Consider the following 15,766-nt stretch of genomic DNA (forward strand, 5'->3'; position numbering starts at 1 on the left):
TTACTTAATGTGCATAATATTTATTGAACAATAAGATGCACTTTCAATATTTCTATCATAACGTATCCAATGTATTGCTACACATCGTTACATACCGGAGCACAGAATTGCGAACAAAACACTGAACAAATACGCAGCCCATCAACAGTCAATCGGTGCATCACCTCCCTCCCGCCCCGGTTACGACACAAAATCAAGCCCGATGCAACGATGCAGCCAAGCACCATCGATGCCATCGTTCGCTCAATCATCACGGCAAACACACAGCCATAAGCTAATAAAAGTCGTCTGCAGAAACACTGCACTCACCTACACGCCTAACGCATGGAACAAAACGATACGAAAAAAGCAAACCATACGCACAACGCACGACAATAAAAGTAAGAAGAAAAAAACTCCTTTAATACATATAACTCAAACACAACAACAGCAAAAAGAAGGTGTAGAAGAAAATGCATCAATCTGTTTCGCAAAGAAAACAAAACAGAGTTGACAAATAAAAAGCAAAGCAAAAACAATACGCACCAAAAATAGAAAACAATCAACCAGAACAAATAACAATCGGTTCGTACACACACATACACACACATACGCATCGTTTCCATCGGTTTTGGTTTTTGTGTTCAATCGCCACACCGACGTCCGCGTGTGCGTCGTAACGTGGGCAACTTGGACTTGGAGCGCCAGAGAAATTACCTTTATGGATATTATATTTCTACCAGGATGGAAACAGTTCGGGGGTATCCTTTTTGTGAAAATATGGTTGAATTGCAAGTTTTTGCATGAAGCGTACACTTGTTTCTTTTTTTTGTATCAGTGCGGAAATTGAAGGAGTTGGTGCAAATTGATTGATTTTTATAGAAAACACAGCAAATGCATTACAGGGTTTTCCATTCGTGGGCAAACTTTTTCTTTTTTTAAAAGGATTCCATTTTATCTACTATCTTTCAATAGTGCATTTCCATTGTGATTACATCCCCTGGGTAGATTCGGAAAAATTTTCATCGAGAAACGAGAATCGTCATCAATTCCGGCACCCAAAAATTATCATAGCGAAAAGCGATCATCATAAGAGTGGAACATTCCCGATGGACGAAGTCTTTTGCTGTATGGAAAACCAAAACAAAAACTCCCACCCGATGAAAAAGCATCCACAAAACGAAACTTTGGTGTCCATCTGTACACAGCGAGTGGAAGAGAAATATGCGTTCCATGCACTTCCGGAACGCAACAAAACACAAAAAAAGCGATGAAATGAAAGGGAAACAGAAAAGGAAAGCACAATATGGTACGCTCTGCGGCCGGAACACAGCTTCCTTCCAGCTTCGGGACCGTGGAAACTGCAGTTCTTTCCCTCTCGTGTACCGACTTGACGATAGGGAAATTGGTTTGTTTATAAAACCGAAACACAGCAGCATAGAAGTGGCTCGATTTTCGAGTTCCATCCACTGGAGTATTTCCCATACCGTGTGTGTGTGTTTGTGGTGTGGAAACTCGAACTGGGAAAAACTATCTTCCGAAGTGAATTTTACGCTTGGTACGATAATGTGCATTTAAAAAACAACAACACACAGAGACACGTAAGCGCGTCCTCTAATGGGAACTGACTCAAATAATAACCCGGTGTGTGCATCACGTTTTCGGGATGTGTGCAGGTTCGCAACGATTGTGAGATTATGAGTACGCGTGGAAAATTGCCAAGTGCGAGAGTGTATCCATTTGTTGTCGTTTGGCGTAGCCGCGGTTTTGAGATGGAAATTTGCATTTTAATGCCCATCGATTGTGTATCCGGGAGTTGAATCATGTAATTTAGTAATGAAAGACACTAATTTACATCTTGTTGGACAAGTTAAGAACACACGAGTAAATATTATTAAATTATTAATTAAAGTTTAGAACAATGGTTTTTTTTTGTTAATGCTTACAACAATAGAAGAATGGCATCTGAAGCATCTCTGAGCTTTTTGTGAGGGACTATTATGAAGGTTTAGATAAAAGTTAACACAAATTAGAATAGCTAGATGGTTGGATTATTTTATGTCTTTATCCAAAAATCGCCATGCACAAGGTGAAGAACAAGCGCAACGAACATGACGGCCAAAACATATCGTTTATTATAAATAATTAGTTTACCTTACTTAAATTTACTTTTAACTACTATTACATTATTCTGATTTGCGTTAAAACTGAACTGTGTTCCTTTTAAATTGATATTTTTTTTCATTTTTACGTTTTCACTAAACTGTTGAAGTATGAAAAAACGCACTTCGGTCAGGGTTCGCACATGAAATTGCACACCGTTACAGAACGTTACATTTGTTTTGGAAGTAAATGTTACATAAAGTGTTGGGCAATGAGTGGCTGAATTTCTCTCTTTATAGGAAGAAGTATTACTGAAGTTTTGTTTTTTTATGACGAAAATAGTCAAGAAATAAGTAAACAAGTATCATTCGTACTTGAACACGTTAAGAGATCGAGAATAGACTTTTTGTTCAATGCACATCGGTCCCTCGTGTGTAGCGGACCAGCGATCGACTTCACAGAGTCAGCAAACAGGAACCTCATGCCCAGGTCACACAATTCGCTTTGCTCAGCTCTCCAAAATGAGCTACGTTATCATTGTTGCGTGAATTTGATTAAATCTTTGAACTGAATAAATGAATATCTTCACAAATCCTCGAAGATTCCGGGACCTTCATAGATTAATGATTTTAGAATTATTGCTTCTGAAATAAGAATTTTTAAGTAGATGAAATAAGCAGTGCAAGCATTTAATTCCGTAAACCAATTCTTAGAACTATTTAAGTTAATAATTCGTACATGCCATTTTGCGTACATACTCGTAATTTGAATGACTTCTCACTAAAGATTTATAAGAATGACTCTTCTCCAAAGATTTATAAAACACTACGCTGGTTAAATAGAAAGCAATTAAATTATATAATATTGTGTCAATCTTTTCAGTTTGTTTTCCATTTAAAATTGTTCTGCACAGGGTTGCTTCATCGGCCATAAAAAGGGGTTATAAAATACATTTTTTTAATCTTCTTTGTTTAATGAATATGTCCAGCTTTACGTCTTATTTTATTATTGCAGGTTGCAAAACTGCATTCCAGAACAACAAAGGCCACCTTTTTGTTTCTCTTCTAAGTAAACATGAACCCCAGCCAGTTTAATTGACTGATCGGATGGATAGAAATTATTCTATTTCGCTGATGAACGTACCCGACAGGGTATTTTATTTATTTTCCCAATAAATGCATCTCGCCATTTTCTACCGTTACCGTGCATTGTCTGCCATGGTAATCAGCGGAGGATGTGGCGGAGGATGAAGATTTTTTTTTTGCCGACATCATTTCATTTTCAATACTACAATCAAACGTCCGCGGTCCGCTGTAGGGCCGGGCAAATTTTGAACCATCCGAAAGCCTCGGCCAACACAACAACTAAAAAAAAACCCTCACCCGCTGCCCTTTCCGAAATACAATCGATAAAAGACAAAGAACCCGAAATTGGAAACAAGTTATATACTGGATGTTTGTTCACGCAGCAACAAAAAGAAACAACCGATCTTCAAATAATGCCAACCGTTCAACAACAAACGCAAAAACAAAACAAGCAGTACAAAAAGACAAGAACGACAAAATAAATATCCAATTTCATCGGCGAGCGCGATTTGCCGCCTGGGCTGGACTGCTCCTAGAAAAGCTGGACCACTCACCACCGCGCACCTCCAGTCTCCTGCACTATCCTTCCCGGTTTTTTTTTGTTATCTCGAATGCCCCATGCACACTTGCTAACGAAACGCAAATTTTCCCTCTCGAAGCAGGCTCAGAGTCAATCAGTCGTTTCACCAGGACAACGGACCGCACATGCACACACGGGGCGCGCACGTTGCCAGTTGCGTAGTAAATCAAACGGACTACTGTCCAGCGAGATGTGTGCATATCCCGATGCAGAGCAGGTCCCAAACCCCCTTCGGAAATTCGGCAGAGAAAAAACGACCAGCAAAAGACAAATGTCGGCTCGGTTGACCAGACCCCGACAGAACGGGGCGGGCAGGGGAGTGGTGTGGAAAATAAAGAAAGAAAACTCCCGAAAAATGAAGGCTCTCTGCTAGCCGTGGCCGGTATAATGAGAAGCACTGCACTCAACCACACACACACCACGAGAGCAGCTTCGATCGGGCAATATCGACGATGAATTGATGAAGAAAATAAATGTGCACCAGTAAAAAAAACGAGATATGCCACACAGCACATGCAGATCCGACGACGAGGGAATCGACCTAGGCACACACGTGGAATTGACCATACACAGCGGTACACACTCGCACGGAAAAGAATAATGCCATTCGCGATTCTCGGTGCACACGCGTAGGGTTACTGGAGGATGCAGAAGAATCCAACACCAAAAAAAACAAAAGGGAAGATCAACTCACAGCAAGTGGACATCAGCGGGTTTTGCTGGACCGTCGGTCGCTCGATTGTGTGTTGGCTTCGGTCAAATCCCAAAAAAAAAGCTAAAACTCAAACCCTACCCCCTCCCCTCGATTTTCCTCATCGGGATCTCATCGTTGTCCTTTTTTTTTTTATTCGCGTACAAATTTTAAACCAGCCCTGGTTTTCGCTGTCCCCAGACATTTTCCACATACACACACGTGAGCGCATTGGCACAGGGGAGCCATTGTTGGTCTCCACCTTCAACAGTGCTCGTCCTCATCGGGGTCATCAAGGAGTGGGTCCCGTTGAATGGGGTGAGAAGTGGAGGAAAGGGAGGGGAAAGGGGGAGGTGGGGAGGAAATACATAAATTTCTAGTCCGTGGAAAACAAATGCAGCACCTAAACACACACATACACATGGTGAGGTTAGCGGGAAAATTCCACAATTTTCAACCCAGCCAAATATGCGTGTTTAGCGGTGCTGCGATCCTACACCATTCGGTTTCCTCCACAATTCCTTCTGCGAGACCTACGGGATGACTTTTCCTGACCATTCCTGACTGGCCAGCAGATAAAAAAAACAACAATCGCACCCCGAACGCGTTAAACCTGGAGCTCCTCTCTTCCCCCCCCCTCCCTTCCCCCACCAAGGTTTGAAAAAGAAAATAGAACAAATTTTGGGGTAATCAGTCGATTTTCTTCCTTTTGCGTTCCGATCCAAACTCCCCCTCCGTCTCCCTCTTCCCCGAGTTCCCTCTCCCATCACTCCTTGATTTGCGCTTTATTTGCGACCCGCTTCGGTCAACCGGCCATCTCTATCGGGTGCGATTTTCCACGGACACCAAGGACAGTTTCGGTGGCTGGCCCACCAGTTGGTGCTGGTTCGGTTCGGCTTGGCAAGGGAAGATTTTCCTTTTTTGGTTGTTGTTAACGCTCTCCTGTTTTTTTTTTTTGCGCGCGCGTTCTCTACCTTGTGTGCGTGCTTCGGACCGATATAACACACACCAGCCCCGCACCCCGTTGCGCCTTTTCAACCCCCACCCCCGCGCAGCGGGAAAGGGTGGCTGCGGGAAAAAGTCAACTCCGTCGGCTTCGGTTTCTATTTTTCCATTCTGAAATAACAAAAAAAAAAAAACCCCCGCTCGCCAAACACTGCGAACATCGCTGCTGCACTGCACTGTTGTGTGCGCAGTCATACATAAATTGGAAAAGCACACATCGCGAGGAAAAATTGCATTCACTCAGCAACCCATGCCAAGCGGGGTTGGGTACCGGGCGCAAAGGACGCGGGTGGGCAGTGAAAGGTAAAGGTAAGGAAATTGAGTTACGTCAGGGAGAGATAGAAAACCGGTCGAAGCAAAAGAACGGGGGCTTGTAAAGGTGGGGATCGAAATGAAATCGAAAAATTGTACATGAATTCGCGAAGAAACGAAACAAACAAAACATTGCAAAATCGCCAAACGCATTCCACCCCTCGCGCTTTTCCCATTTTCCACCCAATTTTTTTGCTCTTCACACACACACGTGAGTAGAACGATGAAACATCATCCCGGTTGCTGCGTGGTTCGCAATACATTTGCCTACTTTATAATGCTGCTGTAGCGCGCACACACAGCCACAGCCTGGGTAGATTGTGCACTTTTAAGAATGGGTTTGGAAAAGCGGGAAACCCTTTTGACGCGAAAAATCCTCCCTCGTCCACAACATTACCTCCAGCTGGTGGAAAAGCTGATTCGAATGTAACGGGTGGGGACATTTACAGGGGTTGATTTTGTTTCCTCGTGCCAACGCCACCCTTTTTAAAGCAACCCCCATTCTGATAATGCTCTGTCTCGCTCTGTGTCCGGTGTTGGCCGCGGAGGTTCCTTTTGCCATGTGCACTCTAAGGACAGGTCGAGTTTTTTTTTATTGTTTTAGTCTTCCAATTTTCTCTCCACCCACCCGAGCTATCGGCGTGAGCGTTTGACCGTACCCCGGAGACGCCCGCGAATGTGTGTGGTCATTCGTGGTGATTTTAATGCTAGATAAACATTTACTGGGGAACGCGAGAATTTTCGCAATTTTTTCGCCAAATTTCAAGTTGATTTCCTTTTCGGTGTGTGTTTCGGGTTTTATTTTTGAATGCTACAAAAAGGAATCCCTTTTTTTTTGCGTCGTTTGAGAGGAAATGGAAAATAAAAATGGGAAAAGGATGGTGCAGTGCGGGAAGGTGTAGAAGGGCGTACGCGGCGAGCAGTTATTATCCTGGTGCTGGGTGCAATTAAATCTATCATTATAAATAATGTTTAGACGACGTGGGGTCACTGTTAAGGATCGGTTGGGGTGTTTTCCACGTCCCTCTTCAAACTGCTGGTGGCGACAGTTCCGACACACGGTGACCGTATGTCGCCAGGCATTGTGGGTTTGTTTTTGCTCTACAATCTTTTTTTGCCATTACGTTACATCGCATTTACACACTTCAGCGTGGTTTATCTGGAAGGTCAATTTCAGCACCGTTTCCTTGGAGTTTATGGATGGTCCCCCTTTATAGAATGCGCACTGATGAAGAGATAGTTACATTTGTTGGAACTTGAACATTGCGATAAAAAAAAGTTTGTTTTTTAGTACCATACTTTACAGTTTCGATGTGGAGATTTTGCCTGAGAATGTGTTTAAATAATCGTATTAATAAAAAGAATCCCCAATTGGTGGTCTATGATTGAAGTTTAGAATGAGGAATATACGATATAATAAATCGGAACTCACCTTTTTCCCTATCATTTGAGCATTTAACTAGAATTTTATTATTGAGATTAAATGTATTTTTTAAATGTGAATTCTTTTCTCATTGACATAATGCCAGAATAAAGGTTTAATTCCCAGTTTTAATTCATAGAAAGAAAAAGTTCCTGCGCAAGTTCCTCATAAGTGAAGGTATACTTATTTCAAGATCCTTCAGTACTTTACTTGTACTTCAGTAGTACTTTGAATGATCAATGTTGGATGAATTAAGGCTAATTCGAGTTAGATCAAACTGTTGAGTTAATTTCATTGTGATTCTGGTGTTGTTCTTGCAACATCACTTTTGATTTCTTAGGTCATAGTCTTTTCGATGATTATTTAAACATTTTCTACCTATTTCTAGTGTATATGATAACATCCAGCTTTAAAATCGCATGAACTCTTTTTATACTAGGAACTTTGCAAATTATTTGTTCCGAAGTTATGGCCGAAGGTGTTTTCAGTATGCATTTTTATATTTGAGTTCCAAAGTTTGTTTCGGGAATAGTCAATGTTTCAATGTGCAAATCTACGATTTTTATATTCTAGTATATCCTATTCTAGTTTATTTCTAAATAAAATGTCAAATTTTTTAATTCCACATAAATATGAAAAATCTAAAAATTGGAAATTTTACATTAGGATTTCGTTGGGTACTTGCATTGGGCAGAATCCACCAGAAAAAAAACTATACAGCTTTGCTAGCATGGTTTCGACTCTGACGATTTCATTATCGTGCAATATCGTCTATTTTATCTTACTGAGTTCGATGAGCCAAGTGTTACTAGATGCAACCTTACAAGGTACAAGCCTTATATTTATTATGGAGTGTTTCTGCGGAAAAATAACCAATCCAACAGAAGGCTTTCGTTCTCAAGATCTAAAATCCTCCAAGGAGTGTGACCCGCCGCAGTTTTTTTATTCACAAACTTCCTAATATTTACGTTCTTATCATCCACTATGGCTTAGTGAAACCTTTCCTACTTTGTCGGCGTATTTTTTATGAGTTTCGATCAGTTGATTTTAGATGTTTTATTGTCCTGATAATTCCGTGATAAGTAACGTTTATCGTTCGTTGGCGTGTGTATTTTTCTTTATGTAACTGGGCAATTTTTGGAGAGTCTTTATGTTTGTTAAGTGTATAAATTCCTTCTTAAGTTCTTTCTTAAGTGTATAATTTAATTTGAAACCTTTGAAAATTTTAATTATACAAAATTAGATCACGATCGTGCGTTTTGTACTCAAATAATTATAAATAAAGCCCATCTCTCCTCAACTCTTCGTAGAGCATGTGCTGCATCACACTCGTAGAAACTCTCCCCTTGTCCAAATCGATCGATCCGAACCAGAAAGTCCAGCAAGGAGCAGAACCACACCTCACATTAGCAAGTTATGTGACGCTATGTGTGAGCCGTGTGTCCGAAAGTGTTCGGAGCGTCGATCAAACAAGCAACACAAAGCTGAAATAGATGCATGCAGTAGACAAAAAAAACACGCACGAGTGAGACGCAAACTGTATGTGGGTGAGTGAGCTTAATTATGAGTAAATTAGAAGACACAGTATATGCCAGTAATGCCCTGCCAAGTGTACGGTGAATTGTGCGCACACGTACAAAACTAGACCGCCATTCCTTCGGACCCTTCAACGGTGACGTGCACACCAGCCTGGCCCTTTCATGCCTGCCCCCCCCCCAAAAACGAGACGAGATGGCCGAAAGACATAAGATAGATAATATGCAGATAACTCGACTCTCGGCCATATTTCTTCTAGCCCGCATATACACACGAACACGAACACACCCTCGTGTGTTTGGCCCCATCGATCCACATTGCACAGGCGAGCGGATAAAATGATATGATTCGAAAGATTGTACAGTTCGGTTCTGAAGGCAGTCTATGGGAGTGTGTGTGTGTGTGTGAATGTAATGTTGTTAAGCTTATTTAAATTTTAAATTAAACCCAACGTCGTCGTCGTCACCGTCGTCTTCATCCGTCCACCAGCAGCCTTGGCCGACAAATGCACGCCAGCTGCAGCTTCGGCCCGCTGTCTAATGCATTGCCGATGCAGCTATGCGGCTTGCGGACCGTCCTGGACACACTGGATATTGTCGTTTAGAGCAAGTTTGTGATCTTATTATCATGTACCGAAATCTGCTTGATATTGTTGGCAGCAGCTTTCTGCTGCTCGACCGTAAATGGATACGATGTTTAATGTTTAATTTGCAATGGGGAAAAATTATTCCAAAAGCAGAAGAAGGGAGTTTCCGGTGCTCGCTCGTCGTAAAACAAATGAAACATTTGAGATCGAAACGGTGTTTTGTCATAAGTGCCCGGATGTGCATTTAAACTGCTGAGTTAATTAAAAAAAAATTAAATTAATTAATTAAAGAATAAATTCGATAGCCAAAATGTTAATTAAAAATATCGCTTAATTCTTTTGTAAAAAAGAGTTTTCGAATTCCAAATTGAAACGTTCCGTCCTGCGTCACCCAAATAATGGGTGACGCGAAATGTTTCCAGGGGCCCGCGTCACCTACATATGGGTGACGCCCTGAGGCACTTAGAATAAAGTTTTCGTGTGCTTTTTTCAAACAATACCATGCTATAGGAAATTCTTGTAGCTGCAAATAATAGAATATAAAAAAAACGATAATAATTTATCGATTATTTGATTGCGTGCCAAATTCGCCTGTATCTCCATCAACAGATACAGGGCGAAAAGAGAAAACATCACTGGGACATGTTTAGAATGAAAATTCCACCCTAACTGCAACACCGCAACCTAGTTCACCGGCACACAACAGGGTGTGCCGCGAGCATTAACAGAATTCCATGACGCGGCGGTCCACGGCAATGAGGCCATCAACACCCAATCGGACGGACGCTCGCACAATTTTGCGACTCGCTTATGGTTATTTGCCATTCCGTGCAGCTACTTGTTACGAGGTGCCGATTGGCTATTTATTTTATGCTGCACATACTTCCAAACTGCACTGCCCACCGGCCCAAGACGGCGACAATTGTAATGAGTGTACGGTAGGAAGCAAGGCACCGCTCGGTAGTAGCGACAATGTATAATTCTAAAATAATTTAACGTGCCATTTAATTCATTACTCATTGTTGCCACGGTTTTTCTTTCTCTCCATTATTTATTATTTATTATCGTGTGTATAATTTTCTGACCCGATCGCATCCTGGACCCTGGTCGCAACCCCCTCTGTCTAGCGTACCGAGGATCGAGTCCCATTCGCACCGTTTTGATTTCCTTTTCTGCCTTTTGTCTTGCGGAGCCGAAGATTGCGGCCGCGAGATCTCGATCGCGATCGCGTAGAAGGGGGTTGGTTATTAACTGTACCACCGCGTTTCATTACATTTCTGTCGTTGAATGTAATATGGCAACATATAAATTAACCATCGCACTATGAGGGAGGGGTGGAAAGGATGAGGGGGGACGCAAAACGAAAACCGACCGGCGACCTCTCTACGCAGTGCCAATGTTTCGGACACGGGACTCCAGCAAAACCCGCTCCAGCCCAACAACGACCAAAAGGCCCAACCCAGACGCGAAGCTTGGTCTCTTTTGGAGCTTTTCTTCGGAAATCCACCCCACCCCAAAATGGGACGAGCGACGGGCGAGGAAACTGCACAAGAAGCAATGAAAACAAAATACCGGCCCAAGAAATGACAGAAAACATCGGCAAAAGGGTACGCACACGGTACGCCGGGGTGGGTGGGCCGGAGGGAGGGAAGGAAAGCATAAAAATTATTTAGTGGATGAATTAAAATTATATACATACACACTCACTTCTGTTCGCGAAACGAAGGCCCTTTCGCTGTCTACCAATCGCCCCCCCCCCCCCCCCCCCCCCCTGACCCCCTCCCCCTGCCCCGTCTGGCCGGTGCGAAACGAGGCAATGAAGGAGTAGCCGTATGTTGCAGTTATAAAAATTTATTGAAGAAACGTAGGCGTGTGTAATTTGTAATTAATTATTAATGAGATGCATATGACGTTTGAAGACAGCGAACGAGCGAACGCCCGGACCCCGGACCGGCCGAGCGCTCGAAAGGGATGGAATGGGTAATGACAGAAGAGAGAAAAATAAAACACAAAACATTGACTAAATGAAAATAACATTTCCAGGGGCTAGTGGCGTTATTCACTAATACCGTGGTATCGTGGAGCGCTCGTCGAACCAATACCAACCGTCCAGGTCCAGATCCGAATACAAACTTGCGTATTAAATTATATCTTTCGACGCAACCCTCGTCGCCAGCCGCTCTCTACAACCTTACTTTAATTGTCCCGTCCTGTAGCATCGGGCATGCTTACCTCCCCGCTTACCAGCATACATGGAACATGAGTCAGAACACAGCAGTGTGCGTGTATGTGTGTGTGTGCACAAGTTAGATATTCATTATGCGACTTCAGTTCTGGTCCGTGGGCCGCATTCAAGCGGCTTCCAAACAACCTTTTTGTCCTTTCTCCTCACTTGCCAGTCGGGTGAGACCGTAAACGATCGGAGTGGCTCGAAGAAATAAAAGTAATTTGTCATTTGACACGATTATCGATTAACGCGCTTGCAGCGGCGGTGGTGGTGGCAGTCAGGCATCATCGAAGTTACCGATCGTCGATCGCACAACGGGTGCGATTAATTGATCGATCGTTTTTGTTGCTGCGCTGGACGAACCGATAGATGGTTCACGGTGGTACTGTTTGAACGCGCTGCATCATCGAATGAGGATAATGATTACTGGTTATGTCCGCACAAAGCTACTTCATACTTCCGTTGACAATGTGACAATCGTTAGTGTGATATGAGTCGTTGAAAATGCTTCGAATTTGAATGTGCTCATTGAAGTTGAAATTAACAACGATAGTGGACGTCTCTTTGCTACTTGCATGGCGATGTTTCTATTGAAGTCTTTCCTCGATACGATTTTATTGGGACTGGATGGAGACTACAGAGAGTATCAGGGGAGTTCATATCAGAACTAAAAACAACAATCTTGACTCCTCCAGATATATTGGAAGTTTAATCGTGAACCAAGTGAGAACAAAGAACTAATATAGTCTGAAGTATCTTACTAAATAAACAATCAGGAATATATAAAACGAGTCTTAGCTAAATGAATGTCAGAGCCTTGGATTAGCATGCCATTCAGAAAATCATAAAAAGAGTTTAGACAATATGTAATTGAGCTATTGAGCAGAAGTCTGCATGACGGCAGACCCTTGAAAGCTCTGCGTGATGGCCCTGAATTTTGCTCAATTCAGTACTCAACATTCTTTGTTGGGAACATAGTTTTATAAATGCAGAGGAATGCATCTGGCATTTTGTTTGAGATTGAGATGATCAGTTGATATTCTGCACATTGGAATTGTAGCGTAATAGACCTGTTAACAGAAGAGGTGAGATCTTGGACTCAAAGCGTAGATATGAATGAAGAACATTACATTTTCATAAGCCAGACGAATTGGACGTACCTAGGCTCTGTATATCGCTATGTCCAAACAATTGATAGAGATCTCCAAAGATTGAAACACGTTATCATTTGAAGAATTGCTAATCTTAGACATACATCTAGTGCTCTTGAACTAATGCAAACATCCCTAAATCTGATCTAGTGTGAGTGCGTTAGTTCACTATATTCTATCCTTTTTGGATATGGATTTGGAAGTTCCAACGCCATCACTCATAATTTATTCCACAAAAAATCTCTGATTGTACGCTAAACAATATTACTTGATAACTAATAACAGAAATTCCAATATTAAACATTAATTTGAAATCTTGATATTAGTAAAATAATTGTACTGCACTGTACAGAGGATTCTTAAACCACATGAAGTATGCCGAATTAGAACAACTCGTGGAGAACAGGAAGTCACGCATCTTAATGTGGACCTACCAAACTCTGGTAGTCTAAATCTGTCAGACATTAATTGTATCTATCTTTTGAAGGTTTACTACACATGCGAGGTTTTCACTAGTTCAAGAAGAATCGCTCAGGACATCAGAATACCAAACGAACTTATTCTACAAACTTAAGTAAAGTATTACCGAGCATAACTACATAGGAGAAGTTCTTTTAGCAATTCTTAAGGCAGTAAGTTAAACATCAATAAATAGGCTTGATTTTCATTAAAACCACCTATAAAAGTAATATATCACAAAGTGTCAATGGAAACTTGTGCTTGTGCTGCGCTTGATTAGAGCTGTTTCACGGTACAACGAAGATGTGATATCCTTTTGCTTAATGGTGATGGCGAGAACTTTCTTCTCGCTTTTTTTTCTCCTATGAAAAACTTCCACACTTCCCCGGCTTTAATAAGCAAAATCTACACAGCTGAAAGCAGGAAGAAACACATATGTATAGCACAAAAACACAAATGGTGCTAGATTATATAAATTCTTCACCAAACTCCGCTCACTGGGCGGTGCTGCACCCCATTAGCCGCTCCACGACAGCAATAGCGCCGAGCGCATGCATATTATCTATTATCTATGGCCAACCCCCTGGCTTCAGCCTGGCACCGGCCCTTTCGCCGGGTGCCGTGCTCCAAGTGCTAACTAATGTTTCTTCTTATTGATTTGCAAAACTTTTGCGATACAGACACAATGCCGCACAAACACACAGACGCACCGACACGAGGGCTTGCGGGAAGATAGTTTATCTTTCAAAATTGCAAAGTATAGTATAACATTTGCTGTTTTAATTATAAATCAATTGCATTTTGCTCTTCACTTTACATGCACAACAGGCCCAGGCTCGGCTAGAAACCGAACGATACCTTCCACTACCCAGGCAGCACACTTTAGTTGCAAAGTTGCCACACGGCGGCGCGGTGCTGTGTGTTGGCTCCACGGGCACCGCCCGCCACAGCTACACACATTCCTCATCTACGAGCTTCCCGGCCATATGTGTACCGCTTTCTCGGTGTATGAGTGTGGCACAATAGGTGGGTTTTCCGGCTTCCCGTTTGCCAGTGTTTTGCTGGCTTTTCTTTTCCCCAAAACCCCCCCAACGAAAAACCCACCCCTGCGAGTGCATTTAAAGAAATGGAATGGAAATTATTTACTTTTCCAGTGGCGTCGTCCTGCAAAAAGGCAAAACCCTGCACCGTGTGTATGTTTGTGCCGAGTGGAGCTCACTTTGTGCTGCATGTTCTAATTTTGTGGTAATTTAATTTTTAATGAAGATGTGCGCTGTCGGGTAATTGGAACCTATCGCTTCGTTATCAACGAGCATTAATGAACCTTTGGCTTTTTTTTCCTCCGATCAATACGATACACAGTTTGATTTCGGTAAAAAAAATCATGCTACTTACCTCGAGCTTATAGCTAATGATGCGATCACCCTTTTCCGTGGCACCGTAGTGGGCGGCGATCGCGTTCGCGTACTCCAGCTCCTTCCGGACGGTGCTAAAGTCATGACCGGCTCCTTCGCATGGCATGCTGATTCCTAACATTCCACAGTGGCTACTATTGTTGTTCTCGGGGTCCGTTCCACCGTCCTCCATATTCCATCGTTTCGTCTCAGCAAAGCATCGCCGAAAGTGGGTACATCATACGCCAAAACGGATGCGCTGCAATGGGATACAATGCGCTGTAGAATTGGGCAACGATATCCGTCCAGTAGCTGGAAAAACAAAAAATCTCCTCTTCAAGAAACGGTCTTAAATGTATCAATTAATGTAACCACAATTCCATCTCGATGGTTGGGCCAATTTCGCTTACAACCCCAAGTACACGTTTTATGCGCCCCAAGGGAGCGGGAGAGGTCAGGATTTGGAACACCGTATGAGGTAACGCAAGCATAGTGTCTCACCGGCGACATAACACAAGCGAACGCACAGAATGCGGTCACCGCGACACTGGCCGCGGGTCCGAACGGTGTCGCCCGACGGGGAAACCGCACGACGGGCAACCGGAGCCAGGCTCCCAGAAAGAAAAAAGGGGAGCACACTAGAACGAAAATAAAATGCAAAATGACACAAGCTACATCAGCGTGTGCAGCAAACAAAAATAATAAAACAACACAAAACACACTCCGAGCAGGCGAGGAGACTCCAGTTTTAAAATTAAATCACATTAACGGTTGGCCATGCGACGCACACCGGGAGCGCGAGTGAGACAAATGCACGGGCGCAGTAAGCCTATGCACACGCGGTCAGTTGGTGTTGTTGCGCGTGGGCAGTCCGGGTTTGGAATGAATTAAGAATATGTGATTTCGCGTCACCTTCGCGCGCGCGGTAAACCCTCGCCACTCGCCTCGTTGCAGGTTCTGTCACACCAGCGCATTATTGCAACTGCACTTCTGAGAAACTGAGCCAATGCCGGGAGGGAGGGCGGTGTGCGTTTGAGCGAGAATATTGCTGCAGTGCACGGTAAAATAGCAAATTAAATTAAGAGACAACTTTTGCTTCCTTGTCACTGCATGTTTGGCCGATGTCGGGTGGGTAAGACGCACCGCTCAATGGAAAGTCTACAATGTGCAACGGAACGTTCTACTGCATAATGCGATAGGGATAATATAGGATAATGTGCGATAGGGAAAATAAA

General features: G+C 42.9%; 1 protein-coding gene across 1 annotated transcript in view; it reads right to left on the reverse strand.

Moving 5' to 3' along the window:
• The window catches only part of LOC128707460 (POU domain, class 6, transcription factor 2), a 55,096-nt gene extending 40,339 nt beyond the window's left edge, over positions 1-14,757 (reverse strand). The window contains exon 1 of the mRNA XM_053802412.1: positions 14,533-14,757. Within this exon, the coding sequence (XP_053658387.1) occupies positions 14,533-14,724 (192 nt within the window). The 5' untranslated portion in view covers positions 14,725-14,757. The remainder of the gene's footprint in view (positions 1-14,532) is intronic.
• Positions 14,758-15,766: the final 1,009 nt, after the last annotated feature.

The sequence above is a fragment of the Anopheles marshallii genome, chromosome 2 (genome assembly GCF_943734725.1).
Source record: "Anopheles marshallii chromosome 2, idAnoMarsDA_429_01, whole genome shotgun sequence".
Classification (NCBI taxonomy): Eukaryota; Metazoa; Arthropoda; class Insecta; order Diptera; family Culicidae; genus Anopheles; species Anopheles marshallii.